General features: G+C 42.8%; 1 protein-coding gene across 8 annotated transcripts in view; it reads left to right on the forward strand.

Annotated features, from left to right (window-relative positions):
• B4GALT6 (beta-1,4-galactosyltransferase 6) overlaps nucleotides 1–22216 on the forward strand; it is a 72306-nt gene that overhangs the window by 44799 nt on the left and 5291 nt on the right. For all 8 annotated transcript variants that reach the window (XM_004020450.6, XM_042239668.2, XM_060405209.1 and 5 more), the window contains 3 exons: nucleotides 5723–5847; nucleotides 11335–11451; nucleotides 19661–19848. In XM_004020450.6, the coding sequence (XP_004020499.1) occupies nucleotides 5723–5847; nucleotides 11335–11451; nucleotides 19661–19848 (430 nt within the window). The remainder of the gene's footprint in view (nucleotides 1–5722; nucleotides 5848–11334; nucleotides 11452–19660; nucleotides 19849–22216) is intronic.

Genomic DNA, 22216 nt, shown 5'->3' on the forward strand with positions numbered 1-22216 from the left:
TTGACGTGAAGGGGCAGACAAAGAATTGCGGGGTTCTGTTCAGTGATGCAGGTGTTCCCAGGGAGACTGAAGGGCCCTGGTGTGAAAACGGGTGCAGGGAAGTGGAGGGAAGGAGAAGTCAGGGGTCTTCCCCAGATGGCTGCACTGTGAGACCCAAGATGGCTGAGCTGTGAGACCCAAGATGGCTGCGCTGTGAGGCCCAGATAGCTGAGCTGTGAGACCCAAGATGGCTGCGTTGTGAGACCCAAGATGGCTGCCTTGTGAGACCCAAGATGGCTGTGCTGTGAGACCCAAGATGGCTGTGCTGTGAGACCCAAGATGGCTGCGTTGTGAGACCCAAGATGGCTGCGCTGTGAGACCCAAGATGGCTGCACTGTGAGACCCAAGATGGCTGCGCTGTGAGACCCAAGATGGCTGTGCTGTGAGACCCAAGATGGCTGCGCTGTGAGACCCAAGATGGCTGTGCTGTGAGACCCAAGATGGCGGAGATTATACTCCTTGGGACCAGGTCTGGGTCCTAGGACTCCATGGGTGTGGTCAGGGCATCCATATCAGTGCCAGTAAAGGGTCGGGGTAGATGGCCACCACCAGGAGGTTGTTAAGAAAGATGGTTTCAGTAGTGACATCTGTTGTCCTACTTGTTACGCCTCGTAACAGGGTGCCCTTCACATCTGTTTGGAGCAGTTCCAGGGAAGCAATGCAATTTGGCCTCCAGTGTCAGTGAGAACATCCCACTGGATAATTAGAGAACAGGTGATCATCCCCCAGAGGAAGGGACAAGTTCAGGGACCTGCAGGGTCCCTACGGCAGGGGTCTTGGTGGCTGTCACTCTCAGGGATCAGGTGTGGGATCCTGGGTTCTGCTTCTGGGGCATAGCACCGCAAGAGGTGACAGCAGCTTCCTCCAGGATGGGACCACCGTCTGCTGAAGAGCACCTGGACAGAGGCATCTAACTTGTGTTCGGCTGTCCCGAGGTTAAGTCACCAGGGACCTGGATCTCCAGAGCTCCAGTATGGAGCCTGTCGCTCATCTCGTGAGGGAGGCCAAGCTGCTTGCTTCTGTCTCTATAGGCTTGGAAGGTTCTCTTTCGCTGTGAACAGAGCCCGGAACCAGTTCCAAAGACTTCTAAGAGCCAATTGGTGCCCTCTCCCTCTCCCTTTGAATGAATTTTCCTAAAAACAAAAAACAAACTCTTGCATTTCTATCATGGTATAGCTAGGTGTCTTGTTCCTCACTCACACTGGCCGTTGCTGGACGTTTTGGTATATGCTGCATAGTAACAAGGAACGCCTAGGGCAGAAGTCACCTCTTCTCCAACTCCTGTGCTGCCACCTCCCATTCCAGGGGGTCCCAGTCGACCACCGAGGGGTCGGGACCTGCCTCTATTAGTGCAGCATTAACAGACACATTTGGGAAAGCTCCAGACACTGAGAACGTAGGTTCACAACTTGCTATGTGCATATGCCACCAGTAATGCCCAGATCATGAGGATCTTACAAGCTTCCAGTAGTTTTTTTTTTTTTTTTTCTTCTAGTATTTATTTATTTGACTGTGCCTGGTGTTAGTTGCGGCATGTGGGATCTAGTTCCCTGACCAGGGATTGAGCCCGGATCCTCTATACAATGGGAGCGTGGAGTCTTAGCCACTCGACCGCCAGGGAAGTCCCTCTAGTAGTTTTTTCACCTCCTCTGGGGGCTTGGGAGGAGCTGGTACCCAGGGCTTGGGGCCCCGCTTTCAACAGTGTATGATGCACTTGCCTCCTGGGTGCCATGAAGGCCCTGGTAGAGCTGCACCTCTCAAGGGTTAGAGCAGCTCTCCAAGCTCAGCACTCAGTCCTGGCCCAACACAGTGGCCCCGTAGCTGGCCTCCCCCTCTGGCTCCAGGCCTCCAGGGAGCTCTCCTTGGCTCCTAGAGCCTCAGGGCCCATGCCTCCGCCTCTGCCCAGAGAGAGAGAGGCAGAGCCCTACCATCCAGCGCCCAGACTTCCACAGGTGGTCGTAGCCAATCACCTCCACAGCCGACGCCAGGTGGGGTCTCATTCAGAGAATAAAGGGAAGCAGAGGCGCTTCAGCCTAGGGGCTGCTGGCCGGGCTCTGCGGGGGAAGCTGACCCGGCACAGCACCAGCAGTTCGGCAGGGGTGGGAGGCTTCTCTGCCAGGCCTGGCATCAGCGACACACAGCAACTCAGAGGAGCCGACCTCCAGCCAGCAGTGGTTCCTTCCCCGAGAGACTGAACAACCTGGAGGAGGAAGTTAGCCGTTTGCAACTCCTAGGCATCTAGGAGTATGGGGCCCCAGCCGTACCCAGCATCCCATCCTCCTTCTCAAGTGTATTGAGCAGCTGGAGCTGGTGTATTAAGAACATGGAGATGATGACCTCCTGAATGAGGGGGCACCGGCCACCCATACTAGTTGGCAGGTGGCTCCCTTAGCATCTGAGCTCTCACTTGGGGGAAGTGGAGCTCGGGGGTCATTTTGATGGAAGGTGCAGTTTCAGTACACCACAAAAAGGAAGTAGAGTCTCAGGATTTACTCACAGATTCCAGAGGGGGCCAGGGCCCAGGGAGCTGCGGGGTGGGGGCCGCCCTCCGTCCCAGCTCACCAGCCAGCAGATGGAGAGCAGGACAACATGCACCTGTCACTTACAAGGTGGTTGGGGTGGAGGCTTAACTCTGAGTGTTTATTTGAGAAGCTTCCCCAGGAAAAGCAGAGTGATGGGCATCTTGCACTCAAGTTCTTATCTAAATGTCCAGACTCCGGGTGTGAGCAGGGTGGTCACACTGTGAAATGCATAGGCAGCAACTCAGAAAGAAATGGCTGTGTTTTCAGAGAAACAGAAGTTGGTTTTTCTCATCAACCCACCCCACCCCACCTCCACTAATCAGTGTTTATTTTTCCTTCTCTCTTTGTGATCACACTCTTGCTGTTCCCAGTGGTGGTGGTGTCTGTCCTGGAGCCTGTCCCCCACCCCTTCATACCCACCCCCCAGTAGTGAGGTTGCTATTACTCCTGGCATGACAACCTCATGCCACTGGGTCATGTTTGGCCTCAGCCCATAAGATATTAATATTAAGATTTCAGAGCAAAGAGCAATAAGCACATAGAAAAGATGCTGAGGGTCTCTGAGGAATGTGAATGGGGGGCTGCTGGGGGGAGGAAGGTGAACTTCGGGTGCCTCAGGCATCAGAGATTGTTAAGTGATGGACACTGAAGCCCCCTCCCCCATTGAGGAGAAAGATATAAGGCCCGCCTCTTAATTTGCTGGCGCATGTGTGTTCAAAATGAAAATTAAACTACAAATTATGCTAGAGCAGACTGCTGACAATAATGATGATTGCAGCTGTTGAAGCTATAAAGCTGGGCAAAAGGCAAAAAAATTGGTTTAACAGTGCATAAAGAATACCAACTTAGGTTCCTTATATGAACTGCTTATTTAGTCTAATTACTGTCATTTGGGGAATCATGCATACCAAGAAATGCATCAGATTTACTTGTGTGAATTTTATCTGATTACAGTTATAGATTCTGTTTCTGTCAGCTGAGTCATGAGAGTCTGTGCTGACATCGACTGATGGATCTTACATTTGATCTGTCCTTCCTCTGCAAGTTCATAGATTAGGTAAATCTGCCCTTTCTAAGATTAGCTACTTTGCATGTCTTGTCACAGCACACATTAGAGGAACAGCCGCGAGAGGATTTTAGATTTTTTCCTAGCTTACTCTAGGTAGCAAAGCCATTTGCATTTTGAAATACTTCTCTCTAGTGTGCCTGCCAGTGCAGGAGATCCAAGCGATGCTGGTTCAATCCCTGGGTGGGGAAGATCCCCTGGAGTAGGAAATAGCAATCCACTCCAGTATCTCGCCTGGAAAAGCCCATGGACAGAGGAGCCTGGAGGACTATAGTCCGCAAGGTCTCATAGAGTCAGACATGACCGAGAATGCACACAACAAATGAACCAAGTAGTGCCTGAGTGCTTAATGGTAGTGACTGTGTTCCTGCCTCATTAGGTTGAGGAGGGAGATGGGAAGACGGGTGGCTGTGAAATCTTACAGAATAGAAAGTAGCAGGAGGAAAGGAAAGGGGCTCTCTTGAAGAGCGACCGTGTGTTTTTCAGTTGTCCCTTGGTATCTGAGGGGCATTGGATCAAGGGCCAAAATATGAGGATGTTCATGTTTTTCCCTTACTCTGTCGGCCCTCCACATGTAGGCTCTGCATTCACAGATTTCAGCCAACCTCATGGATACATGCACTTCCCTGGTGGCTCAGACGGTAAAGCGTCTGTCTACAATGCAGGAGACCCGGGGTCGAGCCCTGGGTTGGGAAGATCCCCTGGAGAAGGAAATGGCAATCCAGTCCAGTACTATTGCCTGGAAAATCCCATGGACAGAGTAGCCTGGTAGGCCCCAGTCAATAGGGTCGCAAAGAGTCGGGCATGACTGAGTGACTTCACATGGATATAGAGGGCTGGCTGACTGCATGTATGGAATCATGGCCACTGAGCTCAGACACCTTGAAATAGGAAGCCTCAATATTTGTTGGTTTGCATTTTATGAGACAAGGAGGTGAAAGAACTTAGTTGTTAGTCCTTAGTTCTTGTTTGCTTTTTTAAGTTTAATTTTTGTAACTTTTTATTCTGTATTGGGGGTATAGCTGACTAACAGTGTTGTGATCATTTCAGGTGAACAGCAAAGGGGCTCAGCCATTCATGCATGGTTGCCAGGGGGAGGATGGCAGGAAAGGAGAGTTAGGGAGTTTGGGATGGACATGTACACTCTGCTGTATATAAAATGGATAACCAGCAAGGACCTACCATATAGCACAGGGAACTCTGTTCAGTATTATGTGGCAGCTTGGATGGGAGGGAAATTTGGGGAAGAATAGATATATGTATGCGTCTGTAGTTCTTGGTTGGTTTTGACTGAGTTAATGGAAATGGTTTTCCATGCAAGAGTCGTTCCTGTTTCCATAGTATATGTTAGAAAAACTATTAGTAAAACAGCTCCAGGAATATAATTTATCTGTTAATTTGAAGAGAGAGTGCCTAGCAGACCAGGAACATCTTAGAAGTTTATAGTTTTCATTTTGCATGTCATGGTAATGCATGGTAGGTGCTCAAAATAAATTTGTTGAATTGTGTTTGCAGATTCTCTCTAAGAAATGTCAGTAAACTGGATGACAGTAGTCACAGCTAGATTTCCTGCCGGTGTACCTTTGTGCCCACATCTAATGGGCATGGCCACAGTGGGAGGCAGATCTCTTTTTACAAATAAGGAAACTGAGGCACAGAGAAGTTAAGTAATTTCCCTAAGACACAGAAGCTAGGATTCACCTCCCAAACTAACTGCTTAATTAACTTTTATATACTGGGTGTTCATGCCTACTATGTTGATTATGTTGAAATTAAAAATGGTTTCTAAATAGTTGATTAAATTGAAATGATAAGCTATACTGTAATGGCTGGAAACATTTACTAAAGAATACTGTAATATTCATCATATTAAAAAGCTTAAGTGCTTTGGTTTTCTTTGGCTGATTTGCCAAAGATAGTAGGGTAACCATATGATTTATCATCCAAAGTAACACTGAAAGGTGGTATTAACAATTATATGGTGAAAACAGGACTAAATGGTACTATGCCAGCAAATATGTTACGCCAGCACGCTACTGAATGTTGTTTGTCTGACTTCATATTAAAGTGGTTCTTCACATTTTTCACCTTCTAGGGGGATTCCTCAATGTCAATGTAAGTGAAGTCAGTTTTGATGAAATTCATCAGCTCTTCTCCAAGGATTTAGATATTGAGCCAGGAGGTCACTGGAGGCCTAAAGACTGTAAACCCAGGTGGAAGGTGAGGTCCATTGTTTCATAAATCATGTGACTGTTACTATGCATTCGAGAAAAGTGTTTTCAATTCAGAATATATAGTGGACTCCTTGTGTCTTGATAAATGAAGACAGTTTGGTGTTTAGTGTTTAAGTATTGACAGTTCAGATGTGGGTTAGTTGTGTTACCTGTGAAGATGAGCTACACCTGTGCTTACACAAATACTAGGCTCCTGTGTTCAGTCTCTCAGAGAGCCTGCTGATAAGTTCCTCACTTGGGACTGGCTTGGGAAACAAATGGTTTTCTGTTCTGTTTGGAAGAGAGGCAGTGATTTCTTTGCCTCCCAGTGCTGCCCCTGATGGTTACTGACACCTGCAGGCGTGTCCCCACTGAGGCCTGGAGCCAGTGGTTTCCAGCTGGGTCTAGCATTGGGGCTCCTGAGTCCCAGGATTCTAAAGAGGCTGCTTGGCGGTCCCTGCAGGACACACAGAACAACTTTGGGCCCTTTTTCGCCTCTATTTCAGAAAGCAGAGTATAAGCTTTTCATCTTTTTGATATGTCAGAATCCTACTTTTAATGTTGTGTTTGAAAAACTGTAAGGGAGTCAGCATGCCCTGCTGCTTGAAAAAAAAAAAAAAGAAAACCGTGGTTTAAGTCAGAGTTGCTCTCAATACTGTGAAACTGATTAATAAGTACATGCCGATGTAATGTTGTTATGTTTGAATAAGAAGTAGCATTTATGCCATTCAAGTGAAAACTGCATATGATTAAATCAGATGTATGATTAAATTGGATGTTATATCCTGAAGGGCTGTGATGTAACCTTAATCTGGGAACATTTTTCAGTTCTTCTTTTAGTATTTTAGTATTTTTACTATTTTTTAATATTAGTATTTTGTTAAAATATTTATCCTTTGGTACCAAAAAATGATAATCACTCCTGGGAAGGAGAATTGTACGCTGTTGAGCTTCTGATGAAAGCTGTCTGACTTGACTGGCCTTGAGTCCTTTGTGTTTGGGGTGTTGGGGATCTGTATTACTCACGTTGGCTTCCCTAATGTAGACACCAGTCTCTTGTGTAAGGTAAGCACTAAACCCAGCTTTGCCGAGTTGAGTTTATGAGACAGATAAATGCCTTGTTATAAATTATTAAATCATTTTTTTTCCTCAAAAAAGTTGTAAAACTGCTGAAATGGATTCCAGTACAAATGTTGGCAATGCATTCTGTTTTACAGTTGCCTTATGCTGTTTTCCAGAGCAGATTCAGATAATAAATTGATTTCATGATTGGTTTTATCATGTTTGTGTATAAAATATGGCCCAGTTTACATAATAACTACTTTTTTAAATGTCCTGGGCAAAATAAATTATTTTTCTTATTTGGGTGATGAGTATGTATGTTGAATGCTAATGGGGAAAGTGTCCTCAATCACAGAGGCTGTGGGAGAGTGTGGAGGTTGGTCCTCAGATGTGTTAATACGCGTGATGCATCCCCCTCAGGTGTGCATTGTGCGGTATCAAGGGATAACTTGGGGTCAGAAAAATTGAGTATTTTGTCCTCTCTCTAGTGGTCTATATCAGATGTTGCATTTTAAAGTGTTTTAGGGTTTGTTTTCTTCTCATTTTCTGGGAGAGAGGTATGTATCACACATAGGTAGCTCCTACTTACAGATTTTAGTAGACTGTAAACTCCAGTGGATGGATAGGTAACACTGTTGAAAGTGGTGTTTCAGGAGCCAGCTAATTCAGGATTCTAAAAATTAGCTTATTTTTATTCAAGAACTATATGGTACTGTTGCTCTTATTAGAGTTATGTCTAGTCTCAGCTTCCGAGCTATGCAGCTCAAGGTATGGGAGGAAATTTGGAGATAGCTCAGAGATGACTTGTACTTCCATGTTTAATCAAATGACCTTCCCCCTGACCCCAGCCTCTGTTTACATTCTGATAATGCCCCATTTTAATCTTGGAACTGAGGTGAGAGAGAAGATGCAACTAGATTTATATGAAACATCTGCTGCCAAGTTGATTCTTAATATTTGAGAATTTTTTTTTTTAAGACAACAACTAAGTTGTCTTAAAAAAAACAAACAAACTCAGTTTGTTGATGGCCAGTTAATTGGAACTGAGATCTGCTAAAACTAGTGGTTTCAGCAATTCCTAGGTATTCTGAGCACCACAGGTCCCCATTGAAGGTTTAGCACAGGACAGATGCCTTATAGAGGCAAGGTGGTTTCTAAAAGGGAGGTTGAAAGAGGAGGAAGGTAATGCTTTTCAGATCATTAAAGTGTTTACCTATGATGTTACCTGTGTTCCATTCGGGGTCCAGGTGAAGGCCCGAACCACTCTGGTCTAAAACCTGAAGGCTTTAAAGAACCAGGCAGCTACTTGTTGGGCTTATCTGGTCGGAGGCCTAGAATTGTGCTTCTAGTCTGAGGTTCTTCAGAGATGGGTCTTGACCACCTGCTCCAGAGCTCCCTGGGGTGTTTGGTAAAAATGAAGATTGTTGAGCTCCTTCCTCAGACATTCGGAGTGAAGGCTTGTCAGCTTCTACTCTGTTCTGTCTTGGTCGCAGACAGCTAGTGCTCCCTTAAGGTAGGCAAGTCGGAAGCCAAGTCATTTAGGGACCCTGTAGCAGGAGGTGTGATTAAAGTCTGAAAGTAGAACAGAATCTTGGTGGGGACAATGTATGTAGTCAACATTTTTCTTGCTGATCTCTTCATGGTGAGTGTAGGAGAAAATGAGCAGGGAAGAAGAATAGGTGCATAAATTCAGTAAGTTTAGCAGTTTTAAAGAGGTGTGGAGAGATTCACGAAGATGCCTTGTTTTTCCAAAGATAATAATCAGATGTTCTCCATCTCCAGTGGAGATGCATCAACAGGAAAGTGGCTCCAGCAGCAAATTAGGGCGCATGTAAGGAAGAATCTCCTGAAACAAAGGCTATCAAACTTCGAAATAGATTACCACCACATACCCAGAGCTTCTTTTTCTAGAAAGTGAGCTATAAACTATTGAGAGTCATTCCAAGCCACAGGGAGGGACATACCAAATGAATCTTTAGATGCTGTTTAGCTTTGTTTTAATAAAAGCTTCAGGCATATTTAAAATCTTTATTATCTGCCTCATTAAAATGTGGGCATGTATTTGTTATAAAAATGTCAGTTTAACTTTGAACTTGCCGTGACAGTGGGGCATTTTTTCCTCTTATAAACTCTCAGTTTCCACATAAGATTAAGAAAGAAAAAAAACTCAGTATTTTAAATGGTCTGTTGGAGAAATTACTGTGTTAGAGGCCATGACTACCTTTGTCTATTCTTATGTTCAATTGATTACTCAGACTAATTGTACTTAATTAATATGAGCTGTCTTTAATTTGACTCTACATTTTTAAAATAGCTTCTTTCCTTAAATATAGGACTTCCCTGTATCTCAGATGGTGAAGAATTTGCTTGCAACACAGGAGACCTGGGTTCGATTCCTGGGTTTGAAAGGTCCTCTGGAGAAGGGAATGGCAACCCACTCCAGTATTCTTGCCTGGAGAATTCTTCCTCCTGGCGAGAGGAGCCTGACAGGCTACAGTTTGTGGGGTCGCAAAGAGTCAGGCACGACTGAGCAACTAACACCACCACTACTCCCTTAAATATCTGTTTAGTTCAGTCGCTCCGTTGTGTCCGACTCTGTGACCTCATGGATTGCAGCCATATCTGTAATTGACCTTAACTGCTTTTATAGCCCATTTATATCATAGGCTGCCAACTTGTGGCCAAATTCAAAACCAAGAAGGGCAAGCTCAAGCCTAATTTGCTAGAAATCGGGTCTCCTGCATTACAGGCAGATTCTTTACCATCTGAGCCACCAGGAAAGCCCAAATAAGTTACTGCACTGATACAAATCAGATAAGGTCAGTGGTAGAGGTTGGTACTCAATCATCCACCTCCTTTTTCTCCTTCTACTTTTCATAACAGTTTTCTGTCCTGAGAGTAAGCCTAGGGGCTCCTGAACTGCTCTGTGAGTTGTGTAGATTCGGGAATTCTGTAAATATGTTAGCAGTTGATCCTGAGGCCCATCAGCAAGTCCTGGGTCAGTAGGGAGCGCCCAGCACCAGCAGTGACCGTTGTGTGTGGAACGGAAGGGACGCCCTAGCTCTGGGTTCCGAGTTGCTCTGGCAGTCTCGTGATCCTTAGGCTGATAAGCCAAGAGATTCCTTATGGAGCAAACCAAAGGAGAATGGGGCCCAAAGTGCAGCTGGCAGATACGCCAGAACCTCTCTAGTTCCTGCCACGTACCAAGCCTGGCACAGTGTGGACATGAAAATGTCAGCTTCCAGCAGACATAGGTCTCTTCCTTTTTCCACTGTCTTTGTCATCATTAAGGAAAAATTAGTGGCCGAGTTTTTAGTTCAGATGTCAATTTTCTGAAACCATCTTTTGTTCTCTTTTAAAATAAAACTATTTTAATAATCTGAAATTTTCTCTCATGTATGATCCTGGTAATGTAAAATACACAGGTAAACATTACTATTTTCTATGTCTCTAATGTTATGTCCTGATTCTGCAAGTAGGATTAGATCTTAAACCTATGTTCTGTCAATTATTTGCATCTGTTCATTCATTAGTAAAAGTATTTGGTATAGTTGAAGTTTTAATAAATCCCAGATTTTCTCTTTAACCAGTTTATTAGGCTTTATTAAAAAAAACCCAGAATATAGAATGACACATAAGCATTGTTATTAGACATATTTTGACTCATAAACTCTTTGAAAATCTCATGATTTTGGAATTTATTATTTGTTCAGCATCCTTTTATTGAACTCTAGTTGATTTACAATATCTTGTTATACCTTTTTATTAAATGAAAAATATTAATATAATTATCAAACTTCATTTATTTCCATGCTATGTCTATTAATAATATCTCTAGGCAGATAAGCCATATTAGATACTAGATGTTCAAGTGGAATCTCTTCTGAATGCAGTTTGAAATCCATAAAGTTATTACTTATGATCTAATTAAAAACCTAGAATTAGTCTTGACACATCCCTCTCACTCACTGCTTATATATCCAATCCATGAACAGATCCTGGTACTTCGCCTCTTAAATGTTTCAAACGTCCATGTGCTCCTACCCTTCTGGTTCTTCTCAAGCTACCAACACCTCTTGCCTGGACTTTGCATTCATTTTCTAACCAGCACCCTGAATCCGTTTTTGGTTTTCTCCAGTCTGCCCTCTCCAGTAGTGTTTGCTGACACAGTTATATCTCTGCTTTCAAATCTTCCCATGATTCTGTTGTCTTCATGGGAGAAAGACCACTATCCTTAGGATGGCCCGTTTATACCACAGCAGGTTCACAGGCGCATAAATGGTACAAAAGCAGGGGCCATGTTTGTTTGTGTTCACTGTTGGATCTCTGGTGAGGCAATTCTTAAGTAAGAGGATTTCAAGGGTCAGTTTTATCTTTACATCTAGGGCTTATTGCTGTATTTGTTTATATATGTGACTATTTTGTTTTAAAGGTGGCAGTCCTCATTCCTTTCCGCAATCGCCATGAACATCTTCCAATTTTTTTCTTGCATCTGATCCCGATGCTCCAAAAACAGCGGCTGGAATTTGCCTTTTATGTCATTGAACAGGTGAGAATAATTTTCAAAATGGTAACTAGGTATACTAGAACTTAATAAACTCTTAGATATTGTGTGATTAGAGATGCTTATTACCTTGGTTTTATATTTGTATACAATTCCATTTTGGATTGTGTATACCACATTTGGTTAATCCATTTATCAGTTGATATGCTTCTATCATTTTTAATAACCTAATGTCTTACCTATTAAAGTAAAATACACATGTAATTATTCTTCGTACTATCAGCTCGTTTTTCTCTCTGTAAATATTTTTGTCTGGGGATTCAATGTGAAGTTTCTTTGGTCCTAACCCTTTTGGAAATATTCTCTATACGTCTGTGTCTTCCTCCTCTGTCATCACCTAGTTTTGTCCTTAGGGTGTCATCTTGGATTTCTTCCTTGTTCTTTCCCTCCTCTCACTTCCCAAACACTAGAGTCCTTGCTGAATTTTATCACTGATTTCTATATGCTGTTTCTAAAATGGTGCATTTTGTTCATGTTTTGAATACATTGTAATTTGGAGACTTTTGGTTTTAACATTGTTGACCTGGTTTTATCCTGATTGTTCCTTCTTTTTACTAAATCTGACTAAAAGCGTATTTCCTTATTTATCAGTAGACAGAAAGTGGCCTAGTTTATATTAGATGGTTCTGATTTTTTGTTTTTGAAATATTAGAAAATATTCAAATTTTCTTCCTAAGATTGTTCCATTTAGTATGTTTTCCCAGCTCTTTTATGGCTGATTCTCCATCTTTTTTTATTTTATTTTTTCACTCTTAGCTTTTTTGCCTACATTTCCCACCCTGAAAATACTTGGTATTTAATATAACTTAAACTTGGTCTGTATGTAAATCACCCTTTTAAGGCCTGTTTCCTGTTCATATGATGATGTATTAATATATAATGCATATGTGCTTTTTAATGCAACTGCCTATATTATCAAAATTAACTTTTTTAACCTGATAGTAAATTAAAAATTTTAGCCACTTTCTTGGTAGCTATGGGACTTCCCAGGTGGTGCAATGATAAAGAATCCACCTACCAATGCAAAACATATAGGAGACATAGGTTCAGTCCTTGGGTCAGAAAGATCCCCTGGAGAAAGAAAGGGCAAAGGTATTCTTGCCTGGAAAATCCCATGGACAGAGGAGCCTGGTGGGGTACAGTCCATAGGGTCACAGAGAGTCAGGCACAACTGAGCACACATACATGGTAGCCAAACTTCTAGGCCTGTTTTACCAACTGCTAGCTTCCTTTTTTGAGTCAGTCTTCATAATGTGGACGATGAGATACCTATAGCTACCTGTGTCTTTAAAGGCTTTTCGTCTGGGAGTCTGACACGATTGAATCACTTTGTGTATGTGATGAAAAAATCTGCAAAGCAGCTAAGATCCTTATTTTCTAAACCTCTTAAGTCTGAATCTCAGCCTTGATCAGTATTAATTCAGGCTTGTATATTTGATAGTGTGGGGTTTTGAGCTAGTAACATCTTCACCACGTAGGAAATGTGAAGTTATTTTCCTGCTGGACTGGTGCCTAGAAGAGCCAATCCTTTGACGAGCAGCTCAGAACCCCCAGTTATATATGAAGGATAGTACACATATTTCTGTCTCTTCCTTCTTTTGCTATTGAATCAGGTGTACATTTCGAGTGATGGAGAACGGTCAACCAGGATGCAACCTTTTTGTCTTGAACAAGGGCGTTGCCGTTTTCTGAGCTGTAGGCACACAGAATACTAGTGAGGAGAAATGGGGCTTCTGTTTTTGTTTCAGTTTGGTTTTGCTCGAGCATATGCATGTGTGTGTGTGTGTGTGTGTGTGTGTGAGTGTGAGTGTGAGTGCTATACCACAATCTCATGTACCTATGTGGAGGTTCCCCTTCGCTTTTTAGTGCCTTACTCTCAACCATGATGGAAAGCCAAGAGTTCCCACAAGAGGAGACAAAGGCAGTCTAACAAAAAGGATTATAGAAAATGGACACAGTGGAAGGAAGAGAGCACATTTTTGAAAAAAATTAATAGTAATACAAATTCATAATCACTATCCACAGAGAGAAAAGGAAAGATAATGAGCCCGTGAAATGAAAACAGGACTTCATTAAAAGAGAGAGAGAGAATCAGAAAAAGTTAGAAAAGAAAATGGGATAAGTGAAACAAAGCTTTCAGTAGACAAACTTAAGAAGATAACTCTTAAACTAGAATCAGAGCAGGAGAAGTTAAGAAAGTTAATCAAAAAGGACCAGTACAGCACAGAGGTGACCATCTCCAAGATGGTCCCCAACTAGCCCTGCCTCCTTGTGTGGCCTCCTGCCCCAGTGACCATGGGAAGCATGCTGAGGAGTGGCAGTGTGTGCCTCTCGAAGCTGGGTCATAAAGGATGTTGCTGCTTCTGCTTTGGTCTCTCGGATCTCTTGCTCTTGAGGAAGCCAACTTCCATGTCATGAAGACACTCAGGCAACCCCAGGAGAAAATCGACTTGCTAGCACTCTTACTGGCCTTGTGACTTAGCTATTTTGGAAGTGGATCTGCCAGCTGAAGTCCACACAATCACGGAGCAGTGATCAGGGATCTTTGTCAGAATTTCCTATCACAGTGCTTTGAGCATTGTAAATGCTGTGGTGTGATTAACCACTGGTTTTGCTGTGATTTGTTACATATCAGTTGATGAAGAATGTATTTCCTAATCAGAGTTCTGGAAAAATATAGCAAAAAAAAAAAAAACCAAAAGGTGGGGGGACAGGGAGGGGTAAAACAACCAAAGAAATAATGTAAGAATATTTTCCCAGAAGCAAAGACGTGAGTCTTCAGATTAAAAGGGTCCACGTGTACCCATGAATAAAATACAGATCTATAAAGCATACTACCTTAAAATTTTTTAATACAAATTAAAAAGAGAAGATAACAAAAACATTCTGTAGGAACAATTGCTCATGATTATGTGTCAGAATCATATGAACCTTCTCAGCAGTGCTGATACCTAGATGATTGTGGAGCCACATGCCTTTAAGATTCTAGGGGAAAGTAATTTTTACCTAGAATTTTTTTACCCAGTCAGTGTATCAATCAAGTGTGCAAGTAGACTGATGGCATTTTCATTCACTCATTAGCTAAATACACACACACACACATACACACACACACACACACACACACACACACATACATACATGCATACATACATATATGTGTGTGCTCAGTCACTTAGTCCTGTCTGACTCTCTGCAGCCCAGTGGAATGTAGCCTGCCCATGGCTCCTCTGTCCATAGGATTTCCCAGGCAAGAACACCGGAGTGGGTTGCATTTCCTTCTCCAGGATATCTTCCTAACCCAGGGATGGAATCTCCATCTCCTGCATTGGCAGGTGGATTCCTTTCCACTGAGCAACCTGGGAAACCCTCTCCCTCTCCCTCTCTCTCTCTCTCTCTCTCTCTCTCTCTATATATATATATATATATATATATATATATATATATATACACACACACACATATACATATACATATATATACATACACACACACATACACATACATATATATGTTGCTAAGTCGCTTCAGTTGTGTCCGACTCTGTGTGACCCCATAGAGAGCAGCCCTCAGGCTCCTCTGTCCATGGGATTCTCCAGGCAAGAATACTGGAGTGGGTTGTCCTGCCCCCTCCAGGGGATCAAACCCCTATGTTTTAGTCTTTTATGTCTCCTGCATTGGCAGGTGGATTCTTTACCTCTAGAGCTACCTGGGAAGCCTATATATATATATATACATATACACACACACACGTTTATGATGTATATATGTGTATGTATATATATACACACACAGCATTATATATATATATATAGAGAGAGAGAGCTATATTTACATAGCATATATATGCTATGTAAGTATGTATATATTTAATTTTCCCCATGGATCCTGACCTAGGAAGCTGCTGAAGGAAGTTCCTCAACAAATTGACAGAGCCAAGTGAAGGACACAGCTGATGTAGGGAGCACAGGAGGAGGCCCAGGATGATGGCCACAGCTGCTCAGACCAGGCCAGACTGGAGCAGGATGTGAGGGCAGTGGGAGCTAGAGCTGAGCTTGGAGGTTGGAGGAGGAAGTGATAGATGGTTTGATGTATTTGAATGATTGCATCAGTTATTAACAAAACGGCATACCTTTGGGGGCTTTTGTACAAAATAACAACAGTTACATATTAAGAAAAGTGAAGATAGTTATTAATCCCAGTTTGAGGAAGAAAACAGAATCGTAATTTATTCAACACAAATACTTGCATAGTTGTAGTAATGCAAACACCATTGATTTAACAAAAATTTGTGACATAACTCTGTTGGGAGAGTGGATGGAGGGGCAGTGAGTGTGGAGGTATAAATCCTCAGTGACCATGATAAGAAATCAATAGTGTCTAAAAAGTGAATGAGGCAAGGGGATATTAGAACTATCATTACCTTGAAATATAGAGGTGAGTCTAGAATAAACTTCTAGATGTGTATAAATGTATTGCTTTTGGAAGATGAAGGGCGTTAGATATAGAACTTATTTTTATTATAAGCCATTAAATATTAGGTCCACATTTAATAAAAACAATATTTTTAAATCTTAAAGTCATTTGTTCAAACCGATGATGTACCAGTAATAACATTATAATTTAACTGCCTTTTGTTTTTATCCTCTCCATCTCACTGGTGAGGGAAAGCTTTAAACAATAAAGTGATTTCTGTTATCTCAAGTTAGTGCAGGACTCAGGACTGAAACTTAGTAATTTTGCACTGTTGAGGGAGCACTGGTGATGACTGCATTGTGTATCTCATTTGCTTCTGTCATAATCCTTTTTTTGTTGTAAGTTTTGGAAATGATTGCTAAGAAATATTGCTAAGGCATAGGTAATTTTGCTCTAATTTTCTTTAGCTGTAGAATGAAAGTTTTTATTGCCAATGTACCTTTATATAATTTCCCTTGTAAGTAAAGGGAAGTGGTTATAATATAGGAAGTTGGATTCTGTGTAGTAAGTTCCCACTTTGTTTGTCTCTTAAATTGTTCTTGCTCTGTATCATAAACAAGAATAATAAAAATAGAAACTCTTTGCCTGGGTACTATACAGTGGAAGTGACAAATAAATTCAAGGGATTAGATCTGATAGAGTGCCTGAAGAACTGTGGACAGAGGATTGTGACATTGTAAAGGAGGCAGTGATCAAAACTGACCCAAGAAAAAGAAATGCAAAAAGGCAAAATGGTTGTCTGAGGAGGCCTTACAAATAGCTGAGAAAAGAAGAGAAGCAAAAGGCAAAGGAGAAAAGGAAAGATACATCCATCTGAATGCAGAGTTCCAGAGAATAGCAAGGAGAGATAAGACAGCCTTCCTAAGTGATCGATGCAAAGAATAGAGGAAAACGACAGGATGGGAAAGACTAGAGATATTTTCAAGAAAATTACAGATACCAAGGGAACATTTCATGCAAAGATGGGCTCAATAACGGACAAAAACGGTAGGGACCTAACAGAAGTAGAAGATATTAAGAGGTGGCAGGAATACCCAGAAGAACTATACAAAAAAGATGTTCATGACCCAGATAACCACTGGCTCTAGGTGAGTGATCACACTCACCTAGAGCCAGACATCCTGGAATGCAAAGTTAAGTGGGCCCTAGGAAGCGTTATCGGAGAAGGCAATGGCAACCCACTCCAGTACTCTTGCCTGGAAAATCCCATGGGCGGAGGAGCCTGGTGGGCTGCAGTCCATGGGGTTGCTAAGAGTCGGACACGACTGAGCGACTTCCCTTTCATTTTTCATTTTCATGCATTGGAGAAGGAAATGGCAGCCCACTCCAGTGTTCTTGCCTGGAGAATCCCAGGGACAGGGAAGCCTGGTGGGCTGCCGTCTATGGGGTTACACAGAGTCGGACACGACTGAAGCGACTTAGCAGCAGCAGCAGCAGCAGCAGCAGCAGCAGCAGCTGGAAGCATTACTACCAACAAAGCTAGTGGAGGTGATGGAATTCCAGTTGAGCAATTTCAGATCCTAGAAGATGATGCTGTGAGAGTGCACTCAGTATGCCAGCAAATTTGGAAAACACAATGGCCACAGAACTGGAAAAGGTCAGTTTGCATTCCAATCCCGAGGAAAGGCAATGACAAAAAATGTTCAAACTACCATACAATTACACTCATCTCACATGTTAGCAAAGTATGCTCAAAATTTTCCAAGCCAGGCTTCAACAGTACGTGAACTGTGAACTTCCAGATGTTCAAGCTGGATTTAGAAAAGGAAGAGGAATCAGATCAAATTGCCAACATCCATTGGATCATTGAAAAAGCATGACAGTTCCAGAAAAACATCAACTTCTGCTTCGTTGACTACACTAAAGCCTTTGACTGTGTGGATCATGACAAACTGTGGAAAATTCTTAAAGAGATGGAAATACCAGCCCACCTTCACTGCCTCCTGAGAAATCTGTATGCAGGTCAAGCAGCAACAATTAGAATGGACGTGGAACAACAGACTGGCTCCAGATTGGGAAAGGAGTACGTCAAGGCTGTATATTGTCAGCCTGCTTATTTAACTTCTATTCAGAGTACATCATGTGAAATGTTGGGCTAGATGAAGCTCAAGCTGGAATCAAGATTGCCAGGAGAAGTAGCAATAACTTCAGATATGCAGATGACACCACCTTTATGGCAGAAAGTGAGGAAAAACCAAAAAGCCTCGATGAAAATGAAAGAGGAGAGTGAAAAGGCTGGCTTAAAACTCAACATTCAAAAAACTAAGATCACGGTATCCAGTCCCATCACTTCATGGCAAATAGATGGGGAAACAGTGAGAGACTTTATTTTCTGGGGTTCCAGAATCACTGCAGATGGTGACTGCAGCCATGAAATTAAAAGATGCTTGCTTCTTGAAAGAAAAGCTATGACCAACCTAGAGAGCATATTAAAAAGCAGAAAGCAGACATTACTTTGCTGATAGAGGTCCATATAGTCAAAGCTGTGGTTTTTCTAATAGTCATGTATGGATGTGAGAGTTGGACTGAAAGGAAAACTGAGCACTGAAGAATTGATGCCTTTGAACTGTGATGTTGGAGAAGACTCTTGAGAGTCCCTTGGACTGCAAGGAGATCCAACCAGTCCATCCTAAAGGAAATGAGTCCTGAATATTCATTGGAAGGACTGATGTTGAAGCTGAAGCTCCAGTAAATCCTTTGGCCACCTGATGCGAAGAACTGACTTATTAGGAAAGACCCTGATGCTGGGAAAGATTGAAGGTAGGAGGAGAAGGGGACGAAGGAAAATGAGATGGTTGAATGGCATCAGTTCAGTTCAGTCGCTCAGTCATGTCTGACTCTTTGCGACCCCACGAACTGCAGCATGCTAGGCCTCCCTATCCATCACCAACTCCCAGAGTTCACTCAAACTCATGTCCATCGAGTCGGTGATGCCATCCAGCCATCTCATCCTCTGTCGTCCCCTTCTACTCTTGCCCCCAAATCCCTCCCAGCATCAGGGTCTTTTCCAGTGAGTCAACTCTTCACATCAGGTGGCATCACCCATTCAAAAGATACAAGTTTGAGCAAGCTCTGGGAGTTGGTGATGGACAAGGAGGCCTGGCATGCTACAGTTCATGGGGTTGTAAAGAGTTGGACACGACTGAGCAACTGAACTGAAAGGGAAATGGTTGTAAGAAAGGTAGTTGGGTTTTGTATAAGTTCCAGTTGTTTTTGTCTCTGCAGATGCCTTTGTGTCTATTATAAGCAATACAAAGTTAGCACCCCCCCGCCCCGGCCTTATTATGTAAGAGAAGGGTCCCTGCTTCCTGATTCACTTTGTTTCCCACTTCTAGTCTTGACAACATATGGAAAGCTTCACTAAAAAATGCCACCTGTATTATTTTCGGTGGCTTTGTGTTTTTTTTTTTTTTCCCCCTGGTCATAAATAACCTGTATCCTGATGTATTTGAAGTAAAACAGAAACATGAATTCCATCATTATATAAATATGATGATCTCCCAATGGACTTGATAATAATAGTGTTTTCTCCTGTGTTACCAAAGTATAAAATAAAGTAAAAATTCAAATAGTATATTTGATAATCCTAAAGCATTCATCTGTTTGATGTGGATGTGTTTATTTTTGCTGTTTGACCATGATTCAACAAGTTAGAAAGCTACAGAAAAGTGTCATAGCGGAGCCTGAGTACATTTCTGTTTTTCTTTGCTCCGTGTAGACTGGCACACAGCCTTTTAACCGAGCAATGCTCTTCAACGTGGGCTTCAAAGAGGCCATGAAAGACAGCGTCTGGGACTGTGTCATCTTCCACGATGTGGATCATCTACCTGAAAATGACCGAAACTATTATGGATGTGGAGAAATGCCACGTCACTTTGCAGCCAAGCTGGATAAATACATGTATATGTAAGTAACGGCAGTCTTCCTGATACGGTACAACATGCTTGCGCTCAGTCATGCCCAAGTCTGTGCAAGCCCATGGGCTGTAGCCCGCCAGGTTCTTCTGTTCGTGAAATTCTCCAGGCAAGGATACTGGAGTGTGTTGCCAGACCCTCCTCCAGGAGATCTTCCCAACCCAGGGACTGAACCTGCCATCTCCTGCCTTCGCAGGCAGGTTCTTTACCATCTGAGCCGCCCGGGAAGCCAGATATGGTGCAACATACCTGCAAAATTATATCATTAAAATGGAAGCAGCCTTATGTGCCTGGATCTGAGGGGGTCCAAGAGCCTAGAGAATACCTGTCACTCCAGCCCACCTTCACAGGGAGCTGGTCCATAGAGTCGCTTGTTATCCTGATGCTTCCTCACACACAGGATTCAGCGTGGGGTGGTAGGAAAGAAAGCCTGGTTTCTATGGTCAAGGAAGTGTGGACCCAGTTTCTGGCTTTTATATTTGGCAGTCAGAGGGCTTGGTTGTCCCAGGACGTGCATTTCTGAACGCTGGTGTCCTTGTTCAGGAAGCAGGAGAGCCTACCCATGGGTTCTGCGAGTTCCCAGGCTCTGGGCTGCCCAGGCGGGAGCAGGGCACAGGCTGGCTCCCCTGTGTTCCCCTCCTCCGGGGATGTTCCAGTGCAGGGAAAGCCCTCTCTTCTGCAGCCCATTTTCTCTTCTTCTGAAGCTGTGTTTTCTTGACCTGCCTTTAATATTAAGAAACATGTTTTTCGTTCTGTGATGGGAGATATGTTGAAATGATACCATCGTTGGAGCTGTGACAGTAAACTTAAATTGACATTAAAGCAAGCAGGCCTGGTCTGGGAAATAGATCACAGTTTTTATTGGCTAACGGAAGTGGAGAGGAGAGAAGATAGCTTGGAGCAGGGAGATGTTGGCTCCGTCACTGTTTCACCGCTGCCCAACCTGCAGAGCTCGAGAAGCAGGAAGTCTCTGTGGTAGGACCTGGCAAATCAGCTTGGAAATGAGAAAAGAGTGCTTTTAAAAAAAAAAAACAACTGGTCATTGTCATCATTAGAAAATCTCCTTTTGACCATGGTATCAGAAATCCAAGTCTGGCATTACCTTGGGAAGATCACCCTGGTTCAGGATCTGATTCTTTGCACTTCTAGAAACTCAACTGTGGTCAGCCTGCTAGAGTCACATTATATTCAGGCAAATTGATTTTTGCTAGGACTTTCCTGATAACTCAGTTGTTAAAGAATCTGCCTGCAATGCGGGAGACCCCGGTTCAAGTCCTGGGTCGGGAAGATCCGCTGGAGAAGGAATAGGCTACCTTGTGCTTGGGCTTCCTTTGTGGCTCAGCTGGTAAAAAATCTGTTTGTTTACTAAATTTTACTGAAGATTTAATAAATTTTAATAAAGATTTTTGCTAAAAGATAATCATGAGTGTCATAGAAATGAAAAGTTCTCAATTTTTGTTTGAAAATATTGATTTCTAATGAATAAAGTCATCTACCTAGACTAATCCTAGGAGTTCCCAGGTGGTGCTGATGGATGATAATGATGACCCAAATGCGAGACAGCAAAAGATATAAGAACACAAAAGATATAAAGAACAGACTTTTGGATTTTTGGACTCTGTGGGAGAAGCCAAGGGTGGGATGATTTGAGAGAATAGCATTGAAACATGTATATTACCATATGTGAAATAGATCACCAGTCCAAATTCAGTGCATGAAACAGGGCACTCAAAGCTGGTGCACTGGGACGACCCTGAAGGATGGGGTGGGGAGGGAGGGAGGTTCAGGACGGGGGACTCATGTACACCCATGCTTGATTCATGTCAGCATATGGCAAAAACCAGTGTAATAGTGTAATGTAATTAGCCTCCAATTAAAATAAATAATTTTTTTAAAAACCCACCAGCCAGTGCAGGAGACAGAAGATACGTGGGTTCAGTCCCTGGATGGGGAAGATCCCCTGGAGGAGGGCATGGCAACACACGCTAGTGTTCTTGACTGGAGAATCCCATGGACAGAGGAGCCTAGTGGGCTACAGTCCATAGGGTTTCAAAGGGTCGGATACAACTGAAGCGACTTAGCATACAGACTAATCCCAGGGTTCATAGGTATCTGGGGAAGAGCATTGCAGGGATAGGCAGCTTGTTTTTTCAAAATTAAATGCTAGACTTGCTTTTACTAGTTTATATTTATCCTCATCTATCTAACAATGTATTTAATGAATAAAGATCAATTAGGAAATTAGCTTGGTAACATCTAACATTGCATTAGCACCTATTGATGTATTTGATCAAGTTTACATTTGGTGTGAAAATAGACCATTTTTTGAACCCTAGGTTTTGATTTGAGTCTTACAAAGT

This window comes from Ovis aries, chromosome 23 (assembly GCF_016772045.2).
Source record: "Ovis aries strain OAR_USU_Benz2616 breed Rambouillet chromosome 23, ARS-UI_Ramb_v3.0, whole genome shotgun sequence".
Lineage (NCBI taxonomy): Eukaryota > Metazoa > Chordata > Mammalia > Artiodactyla > Bovidae > Ovis > Ovis aries.